This window comes from Amphiura filiformis, chromosome 16 (genome assembly GCF_039555335.1).
Source record: "Amphiura filiformis chromosome 16, Afil_fr2py, whole genome shotgun sequence".
Taxonomy (NCBI): Eukaryota; Metazoa; Echinodermata; class Ophiuroidea; order Amphilepidida; family Amphiuridae; genus Amphiura; species Amphiura filiformis.
In genome coordinates, this window is record NC_092643.1 from 19,783,008 (window position 1) to 19,803,130 (window position 20,123).

Consider the following 20,123-nt stretch of genomic DNA (forward strand, 5'->3'; position numbering starts at 1 on the left):
TACTCATTTTTGCCTGCACCAGGTATTAAACCAGGTACCTCATGTACCAGAATCAATGACCTTAAAAACACTGTGCCACGCTCTTGCTCGATGCTTGATTGTCACCATAATATACTAAAATGCAGCAAACCTTTTACGAGCGCGACTACTGTGATGTTGCAAATTCGGCGCTAACAACGCGTACGGCGCACAGTTCATTCATAAATTTCCACTCAGCAACAATATATCGCCTTAGCAGCCAATCAGAGACAAGTGCGTTCAACGCAGTATATACGCGATGTATCCTTACAATACGCGCTCGTCTAAGGTTTTCTGCATTTTAGTATAGTGACCCAAAGAGGGCAAGTTATTCTATCTATCTATCGATAGTGAGCACCAAGTTGTTGAAACTGTGGTTTATCACATTTTCAGATCTTTCAAACAATGCAAGAACCAACAACAAATTCGCTTGTAAACTCACTTTAAAGCAAAATATGAAAATTAAATGACTTAAATTAAATTCATGCGCAAAATCGAAATAACCTTCTTATAACGTACCTCTTTTAACTCCTGCAGAGTCCCTTTTTAAAACTTTTAGAGAAAGTTGCACACACTTTCCTTCTTTTTCTCTCCAAGTGATACCCAGCAAACACAAAAATGATTTGCAGAAAGCATTTAAATGTCAAATTATATAAAAGGTATATAAAACATTACTAACAGAATATTATTGACAAAATATTTTGCAAATATATTTCATAATAACATTTGACATTTGGTTTTTCAAATAAAACATTTCTCATTGTTTTCATGGCCTTTATACAAGCTGTATCAAAATGATTGGTACCCAAGTTTTTAGTGTTTATTGACAAGCCTGCTTCTTCAATATGCACAATTTCATCCTCTTGAAATGCCCAGGATCTATAGTTTTATGAATGTATATAACATTCATCTATAAATAAGGTAGCTCTTATGTTGCATTTTGATATGCAGTCTAGTCCATAATCACTTGAAGCGGATGAGTACCAATAATTTTGATACACACTGTACTAACCCAACATTTGAATGTTATTAAAACAATTTGACCAAAACCAGAACATGTTTATGACATTTTACAAACATTTTTGTGTTTGCTGGTTAGTCATTGAATTCAGACACCCAAAACATACCAACTTATAATATTTTGAAATAGTATGTCTGTTGTGATTGCAAAACACCCTAACCCTGCTACTGAAATGTTAACTCAAACTGTTTCCTTCATGCATTCAATAAGCAAAATAGAGTGCACACATGTGCCATTTATTCCGTCATTTAGTTTAGGGCAGTCTTCAAATTAATTTTTTTACCTTGGGGTGCACTTTTCCACCCCATTTTGAAAGTTGTGGTGCAATTACATATAATACAGAGCAATTTGTAGTGTAGTCTTAGAAAATCAACACAGAGAGTTTGTATAATGCGGTATCACAATTTTGCGCCACACTTTTGAAGTTATATCACAACAGTCGAATTCTGGGGTGCAAATGAAATTGCACTGCAATAGGGCTTATTTCGAATGCTGGTTTAGGGCTGCCATTATATACAGGAAGTTGTATTCACCTTTCTCCTTGAGATGGGCCATTCCTGTTGAAATCCCTATACCCCCTACAGAAAACATGTCCTTAATCTCCCATACAGGGGGTGTAAGCTTTAAAATGAGTCGCCCATTCAAGTAACCACATTTGTAATTCACACTCCCTATGCGGAAGGTTACGGTTCTGTCTTAAAAAGACATGAATGAATTTCAGTGTTTGAATTTGGAATAGCCTACTGAACTTGTAAAACTTTTGTTGTGAAAAAGATTGGTTTCCATTTCAATATGGCAACATTCAAATTCATGTACCTGAAATAATGACTGCATACCCCTTTAAAACTCAAATTTTAGGTACATTCAGGAATCAAATATGAACATTTGCAAAGTATTTTTTGTGGGACCTAAGAGCACATCAGACATATCGAATTGCATCCTAAATACGAGGAATGTCCTTCTGATATCACATATTGCTTGCTTATTTCGGGTGGTTTTCCCGAACCACGACAGCTCTCCATATCCTCCTGTCCTGCATCGCCGTTCCCAGGTCAGATGCTTCCAGTCCGGTGTCTTGCTTGAGTATATCTACATATGTAAGGGGTGGTCTACCAGGGTTTCTTGTTCCATGTTTGGGTGCCCAGTTTATCAGGTTGGCGACAGGTTCACACTTGCTTCTGAAGCAGTGGCCAGCGAAGCGTGTTCTCCTTTCTCTGATCTTCTCAGAGAGCCTTGGGAGTTCTCCATACAACTCTTTGTTGCTTATGTGCTGTTTCCAGTGGATGTTGTACACTGCCCTAAGCATCTGGGTGTAACAGCCGTCCAGCTCTTTAGATAGTTTGGGAGTTATGGTCCAGGCTTCACATCCGTGCGCTAACACAGACTCCACTGTTGCACTGAAGACCCTCAGTTTGAAATTCTTTGGTAGAGCAGACTTCCAGATCTTACTTAGGCTGTTGCATGCTCTCCAAGCTGCTGCCTTGCGCGTTTTGACATCATGCTCTGTGCTAGCCATCCATGCTCGAGGTATTTGAAGTCTTTCACCTCGTCTAGCTTTGTACCATTATTCGTGCTGATGTTAACCTGCTGATCTTGGTTAAAGGACATGAACTTTGTCTTGGTGGCATTCATCTTTAATCCAACTCTTCCAACTGATGTTTCTACCCTTTGCAGCAGTTCCTGAGCTTGATTTATTTCTTCTGACAGTAGGGCGATGTCATCAGCGAAGTCCAGGTCGGTTACCACTTCTGGCCCAACTCGTCTGCTCTTTCTCCTTTCAAGCTGGAATCCTAGTGCTTCTTCCTTGCCATCTATAGCCACTCTCAAGGCATAGTCAAGCACTATCACAAACAGATACGGGGCAAGTGTATCTCCTTGTAGAACGCCGGCTACGATGTCAAACAGCTCAGTTTCTCCATCAGGGGAGATCACTTTCATGGCTTTCGTTTTCTTGGCTAAAAGGACCAACCTCAATCGAGAGATCATCTGTGATGGGCTCTATCGTATCATCTTCTCCCTCTATATCTGGGGAACTTAATTAATTCCTAGTAGATCTTTGAAATGATGATACCAGTTGTTAACCCTTTCCATCTGAGTGTCTCCTTTCAGCTGGCCCCTAATTGACGATTTTCTTCCTGTAATGTCATTGATCAGTCTCCAACTCTGACTGTGCTTACAGTTGTCATGAGCCATTTCAACTTCTCTCAGCTTGATATTGAGATCGTCCTCTATTGCCTGGTTATAGGCTCCTGCTAGTTCAGACTTTGCCTGATTATAACTGAGCCTGTTGTCTTCGGTTGTGCATTCTTGATATGTCTCATAAGCCTTCTTGATTTTCTGTCTTGCTGTTGTTACTCTGTGATCACTTGAGAAGCACGCCTTCCTGATTTTCTTTCTAACAGGGATGATCTTCTCTGTTGCTTCTGCAGTGGCGCTTATGAATCTCTCATATCGCTTCGGTTGCATTTTCATTGATGTCTTCTAGAGGCTGGAATCTGTTACGTTACCTCAATTGTGTATTGCTGCTGTAACTTGTTGTTTGAACACAGTACCTTCCAGTCGTAGTGTTTCTTTCTTGACAAAGCTTTGCTCTTTCTTAGACTTAGTCTGATCCTTGCTGATACAATCCTATGATCAGATCCTCGCTGGAAAAGGTGCTATAAGCTTCAGCGTTCAGCAAGCTGTTCTTCCACTTTTTCCTTTTCAGAACATAGTCCAGTTGATATTTGCTTCCCGTTGGGCTCTTGTACGTCCACAGCTTTCCATTCCTCTTTCTGAAGTAGGTATTAGCAATTATGAGGTTTTTCTCAATTGCCAAATCTACCATATACTTTCCATTTCTGTTGGTTGTGTCATGATAGGTATAATTTGCATCTCCAGTTCCAACTCTACCATTGAAGTCTCCTACTATAACAAGGACATCACATATAATTCACGATATAATACACATTTTATGGCAAGATATTAAAATTTGATATTTTTGATATTTAACAGTCCTCAAAGTAAACTTTACAAATCTAATGATATGTACTTAAAGTATATGTAGCTGGGATGAAAAGTCGTCCATATATTAATAATTTTGACCTTTCATATTGAAGACATATTTTTTGCCCCAAAAAGACCTACGTTTTTTTGGAGTTTTGGGAAAAAATCTGTTAAATTTCAAAAATATCAATTTTTAATCATTTGTCATAAAATGTGTATTATATCGCAAATTTCAAAAAAATCAAAATTATTTGATATCAGGACATTCCTCGTATTCAAAATGCAATTCGATATGTCTGATGTGCTCTCAGGTCCCACAAAAAGTACTTGAAAAGGTGGCTATCTGAGCCCTTAAAACAAACAAAGAAGCTAATAAAACTCAAGAAATAAAAACAAACACTGATAAAATTTCACATATTCCTCACAATTTTGTGTCAAACACTCACAACAATGACACGACAACTAGTTATATTGTTCAAGGTGGTTAATTAATAATAGGCTCATCAAGAAGCTGGTTCCACATCCACAGCAAATCACATCCTCCTGGTCGTCTGGTGTATCTGTCCATCCATCCCGTGGATCCGTACTAGCAGGCTAGATGGCCATCCCTTAGATCCATACTAGCAGGCTAGATGACCATCCACTGGATCCTTACAATAAAGCAGGCTACATGGCCATCCCTTGGATCCGTACTAGCAGGCTGGCTGGACCTGTGCCAACGCACAGCTACTGTGCATGAGGCTTAGAAAGAGTTTGCACTAAACTTTTCAAAATAAAACATTTGATTAATTGTGTCCTTTTTAAATGTGAAATGCATGGCGTGCATGAAAAAGTAGTGCTGATAGTATAAGCATGTAAACAATATGGTAGTGGCCAGCAGGGCATGCACTTACAGCGCAAAATAGTGTTTCCCCCATGCATTATGCTTTTTTTTTTTTTTTAAATCAAGAGCATTTTTTAGCAATGGGCTATTCCAATTAAAATCAACACTACCCCTGTGGAAAATTATAGAAATATCTTCCACAGGGGGAGTATGTTTTTGAAATGAAATTGGTCAGGGTTAATCATTTTGAAACCAATACTCCCCCCTGTATTATGGCTTTACCTATATCTTCCACAACTGGAGTGAGTATTTCAGATGTAAGTTACCCAATTGTCTCTTCAATTTGAAACTCATACTCCCTCTGTGGAAGACTTTAGCTAAATCTTCCACAGGGGTAGTGTGGATCTTAAGTGGAATAGCCCAATGTGGATGTCTATTTAATTGGATAGAATAAAAGAAACAGCTCTAGAGCTAGAATGAAAACATCAAAATTCAAACATTTTTTTTAAAGCTTTGGCAAAATTTTTGCAGCATCTACAAGACACGAGTTGCATATGTCTAACACTCAGTGATGTGTGTGCATGTTGAGTAAGTAAAACAATAAAATGCATTGCATATCTCACATGAATTACATTTCATACATGAATTTTTCTATATATTACAATATCAAACACAATGTCATTTTCAATGCCTCTAAACAATTTCTCTAAATTTCTTGCTAACTTTGATCAACTGCCTGTAGAACACATTTAAAGAAGTTTCTCTCAAAGCTTTTTGACAGTCAATTCCAGATTTTCATATCCAATGTGGCATGTGGTCCCCCACCCCCCCCCCCCCCCCTCTTTTCCTCCACCTCAAACTCGGTCAAAATACGCTTGAGATGCTTGGAATTTTCAAACTATAATGATATATTGTCACTAATTTAAGTTTTAGTCAAACATTCTTCCAACAAATGCTTATAAAACATATTTTTAACAATATTTTTGTTGAAAATAAATTAAATTGTCCAATTTCTTCGAGATACAAATGTACATTGTAAAACGAATGCATTTGACAGCTTTGAGATATACTTTTGTTTTGCACCAAAAATACCAGCACCGGTTTGTGTACCATGACAACATATTTGTGTCAATTCCATTTTAGCCACATATGGTTGAAATAGTAGCAGTAAGCTCATGAGATGATCTCCATGATGCCAAGATCTTCGCACATAATCAATAAAACCATCTACAAATTGAGAGGCACTGCAATTTGATGCCATTGCCAATAGGAATGAGCAAAATTATTAAAAACAGACAAGCAAAATGTTTTCAAACTTATCAGTTGCCATGGTAGTGCCCACATATCACATCTCCCAACTATCATTTCGGTACACTAGGCAACTGACTGAAGGTGCAAATCACAATGACATTGATTATATCTTGGTACCATATATTGTCAATTTTCGTAAGTATTTAGACATGTTTGGTATAAAAAGTTACACCAATAAATGCACACACATCACTGAATAACTGGACCTAATCTAGAGACACAAGATATCTAGCTTGCAAGGCCGGCCGGATTTGGGCAATTGTTTTTTAAAGCCTCATGCACATGTAGGATCCCAATTGGATTCGTCTACAATTTAGAAGGGGCTTGTTGATCTTGCTTTTCACTATTGTTTGTATTCCTAGCACCCTGCGCATGGGAGAAACAGAAACAAAAAAATAAATAAAAAATAAAATCACTGATTGGTTCATGCTTGCAATTTCCACACAACAAACTTTTTTGTTCAGAACTCTTGCCATAAATTTTTACTTAAGTATGATCTCCAAATGGGCTATTCCATTTAAAATCCACACTACCCCTGTGGAAGATTCTGGAAATTTCTTTCATTGAGGGAGTATGAATTTAAAATGGAATGAACACATTAGGCAGTTCCATTTCAAACTCTCTCTCCCTCTGTGGAAGATTCAGGATGGAATTCAAGTGGAGCTGCCTGATGTGTTCATTCCATTTGAAATTCATACTCCCCCATGGAAGATATTTCCAAAATCTTCCACAGGGGTAGTGTGGATTTTAAATGAAATAGCCCAATGACACCAACTATGAACAACGCAAGCCATTCATTGTCACTGTCAAATGAAACAATGTTTTTCTATGCAAACTTGTGTATGTGACTATATCATACAATGTGGTATCATAATATTACCAGAATTATTTCATACTTTTATGCTTCTGACTTTATTTGTTGTCCTATTACATTCCAGACGAGATTAGATTTCATGTATAACATTAACAAAACATTAACAGAATCTGACAAAAAGTCGACAAGTCAAGGCCGACAATGCAGTGAAGCATGGTATGATGCCGTTTCAAAATTTGACAAACTTATGTAAAAATTTATGGCACAAGATCACCTGCATGCTGTAATTAAGTCATTTCTACCAACCACTGCCAGTGTTGTTTACAAATGCTATATACAGAATTTAGATTTGGGCCATATTGTTTGGGTTTTTACAGGGTTAAAGCCATAGTACTCAGTCTTTGAAAAATAATTCAAAAATTAGTTTCAGTGGAAGTTTGATGCAAAATAATCATATTCAAATAAATCATTCAAGGGCATTTTGATGTCTAGTCACGTTTAGCACTACTTTTGGCCTCTGCTGCTTTAGTATACTATCCAGAGCAGCTGACCTCAAGCTACATGCTCGCTAAGTCCTTTAGTGCCACAGACTGCGGCTAAGTCATGTTGTGCTTTTTGTTCTTCGCAGCAATTTTTGTTTCTCTACTGCCAGCTTTGCATCTCTGCTGATAATATGCTTCATTCAGGACTTTGTGTTTTCTTACTCAAATTTTCTGCAGCGAAAGACTCTGTGGTAATCACTGCGTTTGTCGCAACAGAAAAAGGGCTTCAAGACTAGTACTATTCGCCCTATGCACAGATCCGCCATCTTGCTACCAAAACAAGGTTCTCCCTGCAAACACACAAAGTGCATTTTTGTTTCTCACGCTTTTTTAGCAACGTGCCAGAAGGCTTTTGCAAAGCGCATGCAGCAATTAAAGCACACGTTTGACAGGTGTACGCACACGCAACTCACACTTTGAGGGGAGAATCTTGTTTTGAGATGACCGTGCAATCAGCGAATATTGAGGGCTCAGTGCAACACTGCCTTATGTCCAATAGCTGCCCTGAATAATGTTATTCATAAGCACCATTGACTTTATACACAGCATTGCATAGGGGAGCTAATGGACATGAGTGTTGCACAGAGCTTTCGTTATACTTGCCTTAAAACTTAAGCTTTTAAGTTAAATAAAATGTGAAACCTTCAATAAACCTAGGAAAGGACAGAGGACTATGGCCTTAACAAGTGGATGGATTCATATTTACATTGTAACACTTCATATAACAAGATACGAGAAGAACATAATTGATTCATCTGTACAAATACTTTTTATTCTTTTAAGAATTTGGATTTCAAACTGAATTTAGGGCCTTGAAAACCAACAGAGGACGCTTGCAGGTATTTCAATGAATACCTACGCATACATTTACACCACTCAACTCAGTATTATTGAGTTGGTCAAATTAATACTGTTTATTTCTCGCCTATAGACTGTTCTGTGTGTCAGCTGCTCTTCTTTAAAAGTAAGCAAAATATTTCTGTCTGTAACTATGGTAACACCGTCATTGCATGTAAACTCTATGAGCTTTTGAAATTTGGTAAACAAGTTTTTTTTATTACAAGGCTACATGTAGAAAATGTGGTAATGAAAAAATGTCATGTTTTGAAGTGGCCTCCTGATTGCCACAATACTGTCCTCTATGTCTCCATACTATTACCATGCTGTTGTCACATGTTAGTGCACTATGAGGGAATACTTCCCATTCAAGAAAAATACAGCACTAATTTGTTGGGATTTAAAAAAAATATTACAAAGTTTTGCCAAATGAAACATTGCTCAATCCTAATCATTCATTTAGCAATAAAAGAAAAAGTTTTATTAATTTCTTGAAAAAGGAACCCAAACATGCATAAATTTGGCCAAACTTTTATTGCCAGATATTACCAAATGAATAATTAGGATTGAGCAGGGTTTCATTTGGCGGAAGTTGATATTTTTTTTAATTAAATTAGTCCTGTATTTTTCTGGAATGAGGATTAGAGAAAGTGCAAGTGGTGTGGTATTTCAAGAGGTGGTAATTTTTTTAATGCTTAAAGGTTTGAATGTGTTTATGGTACTTGAAAACTATGATCTTATCGAACAAAAATATCCAAAAATAAGTGGTTAAAGTTTGGTCAAGGTGCAGTGATGTTGGCTGTACACATTCAAAATACAGTATTAGACAATCATCAGATAATTTTGCTGCAAATCAAAATATTCCAAGACAGAGTGCTTTGTAATAAGGTTCTTTCCAGGAGCTACAGAGTGTTACGAGAGGGCTACACATCAGAAAAGATACCCTGCACTTCCCACAATGCATTACTTCCATTTCAATTTTCTGTACTGATTTGCTATCTAGTGCAACGCCAACATGGGTCGATAGTGACAAAAAGTACCTCAATGAACAGACCTTGTGAAATATGTTCATTTCTTGACTGTCGATCCATGTTTGGCCAGTCTATTCTAAACATGAAAACAAAGGGAACCTGTACAAAGTAAAAGTAGTGTCATTTGCTGTAATGAGAATGAGGTGATACATCCTGTTGCAAAGGATTCTGGGAAGGGTAAGGCATCTTCTCTGGACTGTAACACTCAACAATGACATTTTCAAGGTGGGATGTGAACTTTTCCTATGAAAATAAATCACAGCTCATATTTGTTGTCTTTAAAATAATGCAGTGATGCAATGTTACGATAGCTGGCCAAATTATGACGGGAAAACATGATAATAAAAACACTGGATTGGATCGAAATAGAAACACACTCTTCCTTTGCTTATAAGAAAGTTTATACACAACATAGTTTGTGCTCCCAATAGCGCTGCACTCTAGAATCTTACATGATTTAGTGTGGGGTGCCTTCTTGATCACACTGTCATTACGTTATTACATAAAAAATATACACATGCGGTTGAAATTCAACCTGGAGCTCCACATACATCCTATCAATTCATAACACATGCATTTGATTGCTACGTTAAAGTGCGTTTGGAGCCAATTTGAGCACTGAAATAGGGGTAGTTTTGTAAGATTTGAGGGCAAATCACACTTAGCCACCATGTACTTTGAGCCCTGAGATACCATCAAAGTTTGCTGTCAGCATTGCTCGGCTGTTCCTATTTCTACTAATATAACAAGGTGATTTCGAAGTAGTCACCCTTTGCATGGTTTCCTCCATATTGGATAGAGCCGTGAACTATATAGCAACAGCCATGAAAGGAAGAATTATTTAAGTATACGCAACATTATGATTGGTTCTATTCCCATTCATGTAGGCCATCAGTTCGAGGCTCTACTCTCAAAAGTTCATGACTGTACAAGGAGTGAATCCAAATGTAAAGTGATTATGATTACATTTATTGCATGTTACTCATCCAGCACCATCTTATTGAAACACAAAATGTTTTTGTTGCCATTTCTAAAAGCGCTGAAAATGTTGCCAGTAAACCTTTGAAATGTCCAGTTATATTAAGGCTATATAATGTTTTGTAACATTTCTAAAAAATAGTAACATGTTACTGAAGTTAGCGCTGACAAAACTTTTTCTTTACATGTTTGCAAAAAATAGACAACAAAATGTTTTAAAAGATTTCCATGACCTTTATATAACCAGACATTTATATTTTATTAAAATGTTTTGACCAATTTTGACCAATGTTTAGAAAACGTTTTTAAAAAATTGCTGTGCTTGCTGGGATGTTTGTCTTCTTTTACTATATACTTTCCTTGCAATACTGAGAGCATAGAATATGCCATTACACCATCAAGAACTGCCTTATTTTACATGATACTGGCTCAGTGCCACAGCCTTTGTATCAGGGCATGGAATAAGAATTTTCCATTTCTTATTCCCCTGACCACATCGGGACTCAAGCATGTGTCCACCCGGACAGAGTGTTTATACAACCAAGTAACATTAAGCTTGTATTGACAAATGGAGAGTCAAAATATTTATCTTTCTAGTCCTTTTTACTCCACTACTTGTGCTCATGTTATATTCGCTGAGAAATCATATTTGCATGTTCAATTCATCTTGTCACACTGTTGTTTAAATATTTTGTATTTCATATCAAAGGTTTTTGTAAAAGATTTTATTATTAAGATAGTGAATATTCTTTGTCATCCAGTCATTAAAATAACACAATTTTGAATTAAAATCTTTGATTGGAACTTCTTTTACAACTTGCTATGTTGCATCTGATACCACCAGAATTCATCAGTCAACTGACGGGCTGGGCTGGTCATATGATATTTGAAGATGACTAGGTATCTTCTAGTTCAAAGGAACCTCTCTGCTGTGTACCACCACCTTTAAGACACAGGTTATAACATTGTCACCAAGGATGCAGTAATTCTCGATGAGGAGCACAGGAGGTGTCAAAGAAGCCATCTGAGAGATAGTGCAGCAGCCATCACTAAACAAGAGAGAGGGACTGAGAAAAAACTTATCTCATGCATGGGACTGGACCACCAAGAAGATCCCTAGTCATCTTCAAGTATCACATGACCAGCCTAGCGGGTCAGTTGTCTGATGACATCTGATGGTATCGGATGCAATGTAGCAAGATGTAAAGTAAGTTCAAGTAATTCAAATTGTCAGATTTTGTTATTCAGAATTGCCAGACAGGTCCTGACATGCTTGGATGCATCAAACGTCTCAGTTGTGAAAAACAGAATATTTTGTTTGTTTGTTTGTTTGTTTGTTTGTTTATAACATTCGGCTGAAGCCAGGCAAAGCCCAATAGTACTCAGCTCAGAGATACTAAATTCAAGGGATGCCAACAGAATATGACGGGTCAGGGATATGGGAAGAGGTCCGATTTTATATTACAATTAATATATTATAGTAAAACTTGGGCTTAATGTTTGTAACTCCTTTGTTAAAATAATATTGACAGCTAATTTTTACGAAAAGCTGTTGATATTTTAATAGGGCAAATCACCAAGCCAAATAGCTTTGGAATGTTAATATCAGGCTGCATCAAATATCAAGGAAGGACTACGGGACAGGTAGATGGGTTCCACCACAGAATTAGAGAAGGAGACTCCCTATCCCCTACACCGTCACATACAATTTAGCTCCGTCAGCTATGGGGAGAAAATCAGGGGGTATTTGTGTCCTTGCCGAAGGTGCACAGAGACAAACAAAAACAATTCTGTGTCTCATCTGAATCGTCTTGGTATCCCTTGCAGTTCGCATCAAGTGCATCTTTCAAATGCACTTGCATGACAACGATTGCCTCAAACACATTCCGAGGGAAATGTAATACCCTTAATATTTGCTCCATGCTGTATCAAGATAGCGGTTGAGTCCTGGTTCTCCTTCTCTAATTCTATGGCTTCCACTTCATAACTGAATAGGCAAGTGCAAGATCTTCACAGAAGACCTTTCCATAGCGGTTCACAATCCAATGCATTCACCAGCACTTTGTACCACTGCAAATTGTATAATCAGCAAGTCAAACTTTTGATGTTGCAGACTTCAACACATAGGGATGTCTGGAAGGATTTGTAGGTAAATGGTGAATGCGAAGGGATATAGGTGGTTGCATACCCAGAATGCCATTGATTAAACCAATTGGATTAAAGCCCACTCAACCTGCAACAACCACGTTCTGTGCATGATGACCACAAAGCACTCTGTATGCACCGAAATCTGCATTTTTCCCTATGCGATACAGCCCACTAGTGGATCGGTGCACTGAAAAATCTTACTAAAAAGTTCAAAACAGCAAAGGCAGAACCATTATGCACATTTCATTTACATTTCATTCAATTTTGTGCTAAAAAAGTCACCTTCCACTCACAATATTCTTTACCCTTTTTAAGAGCAGGATTTGTACACAGGTAACATTACTGCATTAGGTAAAAAAAACAAAAACATATTTTTACAACAATAATAAATATTGTACAGTAAATCGCCACAAAGCATTGTGGATAGGAGGTGATTACATACAATATGGTGTCATCCACAAATAATAATGTCCTCAAAGGTGCTTACCATAAGTTAGATTAGTTAGCCATTTTTACATCATTCATACCAAATAGCTGAACTGTCCCGTACACACCAGGGGTAAATCAAATAGTTGAACTGACATATTTTCAGACTTTGAATCAAGACAGTTTTCCCAATTATTTCTGGCTGTCTCAAAGCATTGTTGATGTTATTGAGCTATCATCTTTGAGGTGGCAAACTGTAGTACAAATTTCATTTAAATGAACACAGCTGGCAATAACTGCACAAGATGTAGGGTCAGAATTTTGGTGAGAATCCAAGAATCGATTCTCGCAAAGATTCGTGTGAATCAAAGTTGATTCTCGCAAACTTTTGTAGTTTACACAGAAGTTGATTTGCGAGAATCAAATGATTCACACAAATTTATTCTGCAAGAATCAAGATTGATTTTGCATTTCCTTTTGTCTATTTTAAAGATGTTTTGGAGGCAAAATTTAGTATAAAGCAAATAACAGACGACTACAATGACTCTGTTCAGAGTTTTAAAAGGAAAGGGACAAACAAATTTAAACAGCTCCTTTCTGAGCCACCACTTCTCTGAGAACTATTGCCTTTCCTACAGGATTTCTAATTGTTTAATTATGCGATATATTCATCTGAGTAACCAATTAAAAGACAGCTTCTGAATATTTAAGCTCAATTCTCATCAACCCTACCACCATTCTTAGCTTAGCATGCTGCTGATTGGCTCAATAAATCACATTCTCCAGTTGTAACCAATCAGCAGGTGGTAGTCATGGGGTTATCAACAGATATCGATTGCTTAGTGCCAGAAGTGAGTAATAGCTGCCATGTGTAGATGAGTACAATATACTGACTACTGTGTGTAAATTGCCAAATGTTCACAGTGCAGCTATTGCACTTACCCACTTCTGGCAGCGAGCAGACAATATACAAGGTGTAGTGACCATATTACTTGGGTGTTAGAGCTTGCTTGGTTCCTTCGAACGCAAATCCACGCAAAGCCTGGATAGTGAACCCAGAGTGAGAGCGGGCCGCCGAGCAGTCCAGCAAGGCACTTCTCACTCTTAAGCTATCCTGTAGATAGGGAACAGTGACCACAGTTCTTACAAGAGATGCTTGGGTGTATGAAAGATGCGTGGTGCAATACTTGGCTGAATATGTTAAACGTCAACAATTGCTGTACATGTACAAGGTGTATTCCATAATTAAATAATCCTTTCAGAGTACGAAAGAAAGAATATGATTACATAAAATACTGGCAAGGTTCAATTCATATTATATTATGTTTTAAAAATATACCCAACCCAGGCAAGTCTGAAATGACACAGACACAATTAAGCTACTTGCAGTTCCGCCATTATGCACTATGTGGGGAGAGCCTCGAACTGGCAGCATACATGAATGGGAATTGAACTAGTCATAACGTTCTGTGTAAGGTTACATAATTCTTCCTTTCATGTATGCTGCCAGTTCGAGGCTCTCCCCGCACATAGTGCATAATGGCGGAACCGTGCAAGTAGCGAATACACTCTGATATTGCATGTTGGGGCATTCTGTTTGAAAACCACAGCCTTAATCCCTTGAGTAAGATTTTAGAATTCCAAACAAATGGGCTGTTTAAAATTCACACTCCCCCTGTGGAAGATTTTGGAAATATCTGCCACAGGGGGGTATGAATTTCAAATGGAAGGAACACTTTAGGCCACTCTATATGAATTACATACCCCCTCGTGAGAAAGATTCAAGCTGAATCTTCCACAGCGGGAGGGTGAGTTTCAAATGGAGCTGCTAATATGCTCATTCCATTTGAAATTCATACTCCCCCTGTGGAAGATATTTTCAAAATGTTCCACAGAGGGAGTGTGGATTTTAAATGGAATAGCCCAATTCAACAGTTTCTGCCATTCCAACACTGTGAAAGCTATGTGACGATTTTGGAATTCCAAACAAATTTTCTCGAAATCCAACTGCATTTCATTATTTTCCAGCTTGATTTTAACATGAAATGTGCAAAATTTCCACCTGGATTAATTAGGTACAGTTCACAAGGGAAAGAAAGACCACGCATCGCACACTAGCACAATTTAACATGAAATTACAATGGAAACATAATGCAGAGGCAGATACACCAGATAAAAAACTCTGGATATACCTGCCTGTGCGGGGACTAGAACCCCAAGACCTTTCGCTTGTGGGGTGAATTTAACAGTGAGCTACAAAGACTGTCCCTGATAAACAGGGCGCAAGTCTGGTACTTATGGATAATGAACAGTCACAGTAAACAATACAAACAAAACACAACACATCAGTGTATTTTGTGTACGATGCGTAAGCCTCTTCCCTTGTTAGTATGTACAGTTCAACTGGAAATGAAATATCATCTTCTACAGGGGATGTGAATTTCAAATGGAATAGCACATTTCACTTGATCGCCTGATCAAAAACACATGACTATGACAGTTCCTTGGACCACCTTGTGCTATGGCTTGGGATGCAGAGCATCACCGCCATACACATTGCTCTCATTTTTCACCAGAATACCGACTCATTTTGTCACTCAGATCACAGTACAGAACCTTGCCTTACGTCACTGCTTGATGGTTGGACCAAATGTGTAAACTTATGCATGCAAAAAGCACTTGTCACGTTTGATCAGAAATAGTTGATAAGTTGTATTAGGGATCTATCTGGTTACTAGCATGGCCAGATAGTAGGTGTGTTCACATATCATAAAAGCACATGATATGCCTGTGTTGCGTGAGATCACAGTCGTGCATGTCATATCAGTGTCACATGTAGGACTTTCACTCCATATTTATAACTAATTGTCCTAAAACAACATGATGTTTTGGTCATCTGTAACCAAACACTCATAAAATATCGTAATCTGTGGATGAATTAGACGACAATTGGACGCACACCTGGACAGGATTCACACTCTCACCATCACATGATCACCTCACCGATCACAAGTGGAACAGACACCGATAACATAAGGTGCATTCACCTTAACATACCACAACTAACAACCAGTCTGACACCTGTTCTCATCACATTTAACAAATAATTCCCTGTACAGTGTAAATAAACAAAGATTATAAATTGTAGAAAGAGCTCACTGTGCTAAGCTAGGTTCCATTCCCCCGCCACCCCCGATAAACCAGCGATATAACAAGAAGGCACCCACACACAGGCCTACACCTATACCCAGATACTGATACATGGACTTTTTGTCATTCCAATCTTCGCTATCGCGCTGCTTCTTCTTCATTTCAGCTACCTTATCAGCCAAGGCTTTGTTCTTCTCTTGTCGTTTCCTCCGTCGTAGTTCTGCCTGCTCGCTTGAGTCGTTTGTGCTGCTACTGTGGAGCAATCGGAAAGTTTTAAATGATAAAGTGGAAATATTCAGTGTTGATAACAAAACTAGGCTATTCGCTGCCGTAGTGCACGTTAGTAACCATCGTTTACTGGTTCAAGCCTGGGCTCATACACCTGTTCCGAATTATGATATGCCATAGGCTTTGTGTTGTGACCATTTCGATCAGTGGTTTGTAACAAAGAAAGCGTTAGCCAGTTGACCTAGAAACGGTCATATTCTAACGTGCACAATATATTTGGCAAAAAATTGATTTTTACGACCAGAGTATATACTTGAGTATAGCAGTCACCAAACATGCACTTGTGTTCAATGTGCAATTCATGTGATTGTCTTACTGACAATGAGACAATTATGAACATGAACTTTTCCTGTGCAACAATTTAGACAATAAAATTAATTTGATTGAACTTCTTTTTGAAATTCCCTTACACAGGAAGGTGTGTGCCATCCTGCAGCTTTCCTGTGCTAGCCTTCTTTTGTTAAAATCCTGTGTGATTATAACACTGCAATTAGCTACTTCACTGACTTAAATTAGGAGCGCGCTTTCCTGACCAAGCTTTCCTAAGGCGCTAGACTACCCCGTAGTCCACTTGCCCATTGTGCATACTCTGAATATTGTATTTAAGCTTAAAACTCTGATTTAATTAATGTGTGCACAATTGATAGATTTTCACATCTGATCAGTCACCCTACTCCCTCTGTTTGTTAGCTTCCCAAGTGGACTACTGACTTTGCCTTGCGGTTAAGATTTTTAACACGGGACTCTATGGAGAGTTAGGCCAATTTCTGGCCTAACTAAAATTAGCGATGATGTAATGCATCTTTAAATGGATCTGCCTTGTGATTGGTCACCCATATCTCGCTGTTGTTTAAATCGTCTGGGCCCGCGCCATTACCATTAACTACACCGTAAACAACTGTCTGTGGTATTTATGGCGCTTTTGTGTTGACGCCGAAAGTTAATCTCTCATCAAACATCTAGCTGCGTCTTGTACTATACCATGCTTAGTACTTGTGGTTAATGGACTGATAAACAAGTATGCTTGACAGTGTGTTTTTATAGAGCAAAGTCCAGGGGGTAAAGTTCTGCTTAAACTTCAAAGTCCATAGTCGGATTTTCGGGGTTCGCTATCAATAAACAATGATAAACTGGTAGATTCCAAAATCAGAATTGTTCAGTATTAAAGTGAGCCGTTATAATTATGCAAGATGGTGTTGCATTCAATTACTTTTATTGTCACTAATCATCTGATATTTTTAACTCTTTATGACCATTTTACTATTGAATACTTTAATTTTAATAAACATCAGTATAATTTTGAGTTCAACAAAATGGGTTCATCATGACTAATAATAACATAGTTAATAAAATTCGACTATGGCATAGTCTATTAAGGCGCGCGCTTAGCGAGGGGAATCCTGCCTTCTTTCTGTGTGAAAACGTGGTAGGGTATTTCAATATGAGCCCTAAAATCAATGCATTATGGTCTATGGTGTATGTCATGCTGCACCTTAAACCGAACAGACTTTAGTTCCCCTCACAGGGCTTCATACATCTTTTGGTTTGTTCTCTAATTTAGCAGCTGACAAAACAAACACTTGGGCAGACACCATCCCACACAGCACCCACCTGTTTTCTTGACATATCGTTTCCCCGTCTCCACTTCCGTCGTCTTCCTTCGGATGCTTGATGTGTCCTTCTACTTCGTCATCTGGTGAGTGAGGGCGCTTGATTTGCCTTGGCGGTAATGGTGGAGGGTTCTCTGGGATGGTTTCTACTTGCTGAATGGAAAATCATATATATGGAAATTACATGTTAGGAAATAATCTAGTTCAAGCTGCCAGAAACAACATTTAAATATTTTGTTTTTTCAAAATGTCTTGAATTTGTTTAGGTGGATTTCACTTCTCAAGTCCACCAATTTGAACAATGTTTGGAACTTTGCGCATTTGCAAAATACAATACTATAAAAGATATTGTTTTATGAACGCGGGTCAAGACAAATTTTTTCATTCTGATCGTATGAGCTTTGGTAATCAGTATATCAAGCTTTGCTAGACTGTCGCCACTTTTTCTGCACTTGAAATTTTTTTAGCTGTAATTTGTCCTGTACGCACCATGCAAGTAGGACAACATGCCAGTGGCAGGCTATATAGTGGCAGGCTATAATTATAGGTCTCACATCTCCAACACTTACTTGGAACCTTACTTATGTAACTTTTACTATGCATGCCTACATTGCAACCTTATCTTCAATAACAGTGGCAGACTGGACTTTCTTAGAAGAAGAAATATATCTTTATCCCCCCCCCCCCCGAGATCGCTCATCAAATAATGTTGAGATTGGGATGGAAGTACTTCATATGTGATTCTATTACCCCCACGACCCATTATTCAAAATCGCGCACTGTGATTTGTTGAAACGCGTCACATGACAGACCATTAATTAGCGATAAAGTGTCAAGGGCAACGAACTTTATGTTCTTCTATCATCACAGCACAGCAGAGCGCACAGCACACCTGCTTATGTAGGGGAGAATGGAATGTCAGGGGTGTGTTATTGTATGTGCATACCTGCTTATAGGGGAGAATGGAATGTTAGGTTGTGTTATTGGAATGTGCATACGCTTTGGCTACGCTTATGCGCTCCACCTTGAGGTAAACAACTTGAAATATTTGGGCAAAAAATTTGATATTTTCTCTTTAAATCACACTATTTTGTGGTAATAGAATAGAAATAAAGGATGCAACATTATCCTTTACACGCAAATAATGTGTCCTCGGCAGTAAAATCTTTTAAATAATGGGTTCGGCTGCGCCTCACCCATTATTTACGTTTTTACTGCCTCGGACACATTATTTTCGTAAAGCATCATGCATTACCCTTTATTTCTTAAATGCAAAATACCATGCCAATGAAGGCAATCACTGTTGCTTTGACACACTGTGTAGTCGCCAGCTCAAAACCTATTTGTCATATCACATTGGGCAATTCAATTTGAAATCCATACACCCCTTATGACCTTACAGAGAGGGAGGTAGATTTCAAACGGAGTCACCCATTTGAAATTCACACCCGCTGTGTGGAGGATCAAGGTTATGTCTTCCACAGGGGGTGTATGGATTTCATATGGAACAGTTCATTGCAAACATGATGAGGATTAACTTCCCAATTGCATATTTTTCTTTATTCTTTTCGTCACTGGGCGGGAAAAACCTCATCATGTACTTTTTGCCCTTGAATATGGATGAAGCAAACCATTCAATATAAAGTCTACACCTACAAGACTATCCATTTTCAAGGGCCAAAAGTAAATATGCAGTATTTCCTGCATGTACTTTTGGTCCTTGAACATGGATGAAGCAACCTCTTCAATGTAAAATCTACACCTAAAAGGCTTTATCCATGTTCAAGGGCCAAAAGTACATATGAGGTTTTTCCCGCCCAGTGACGTTTTGTATTTTGTAGGTTAAGAAGAAAACAATTCAAGCTTTAACCACAGAGGTGTGAAAACTGAAGTGAAAGTAGGTAAGACCATAAGCAGTATAGTCACCACTGCAGTCGTGGCATATTATATCGAGGGTTGAGAGCCATAAAGCCTCAACTCACAATCACCTGCTCACACAAAATGAGCATAAAGAACCAGGGCATAGCAGATACAGTCCATTAACCATGACAACAAAATTCAAAAGAAAACAAAAGACATTGTGGAGGAGATATTGATTTTTGAAGACCAAATCAAGTAACCAATTTTATGCTCATTTTGTG

At 38.1% G+C, this 20,123-nt stretch overlaps 1 protein-coding gene across 3 annotated transcripts in view; it reads right to left on the reverse strand.

The window, feature by feature from the left end:
* Positions 1-5,693: 5,693 nt before the first annotated feature.
* LOC140135691 (tyrosine-protein phosphatase non-receptor type 1-like) overlaps positions 5,694-20,123 on the reverse strand; it is a 75,099-nt gene continuing 60,669 nt past the window's right edge. Inside the window, exons 8-10 of one of the 3 annotated variants that reach the window (XM_072157280.1) lie at positions 17,984-18,135; positions 16,255-16,336; positions 5,694-6,524 (exon numbers count right to left, since the gene is read on the reverse strand). In XM_072157280.1, the coding sequence (XP_072013381.1) occupies positions 6,465-6,524; positions 16,255-16,336; positions 17,984-18,135 (294 nt within the window). In that variant the 3' untranslated portion in view covers positions 5,694-6,464. Of the gene's footprint in view, positions 6,525-14,507; positions 16,337-17,983; positions 18,136-20,123 lie in introns of those variants that run through there. The other 2 variants (XM_072157279.1, XM_072157278.1) reach the window with 2 other exon arrangements.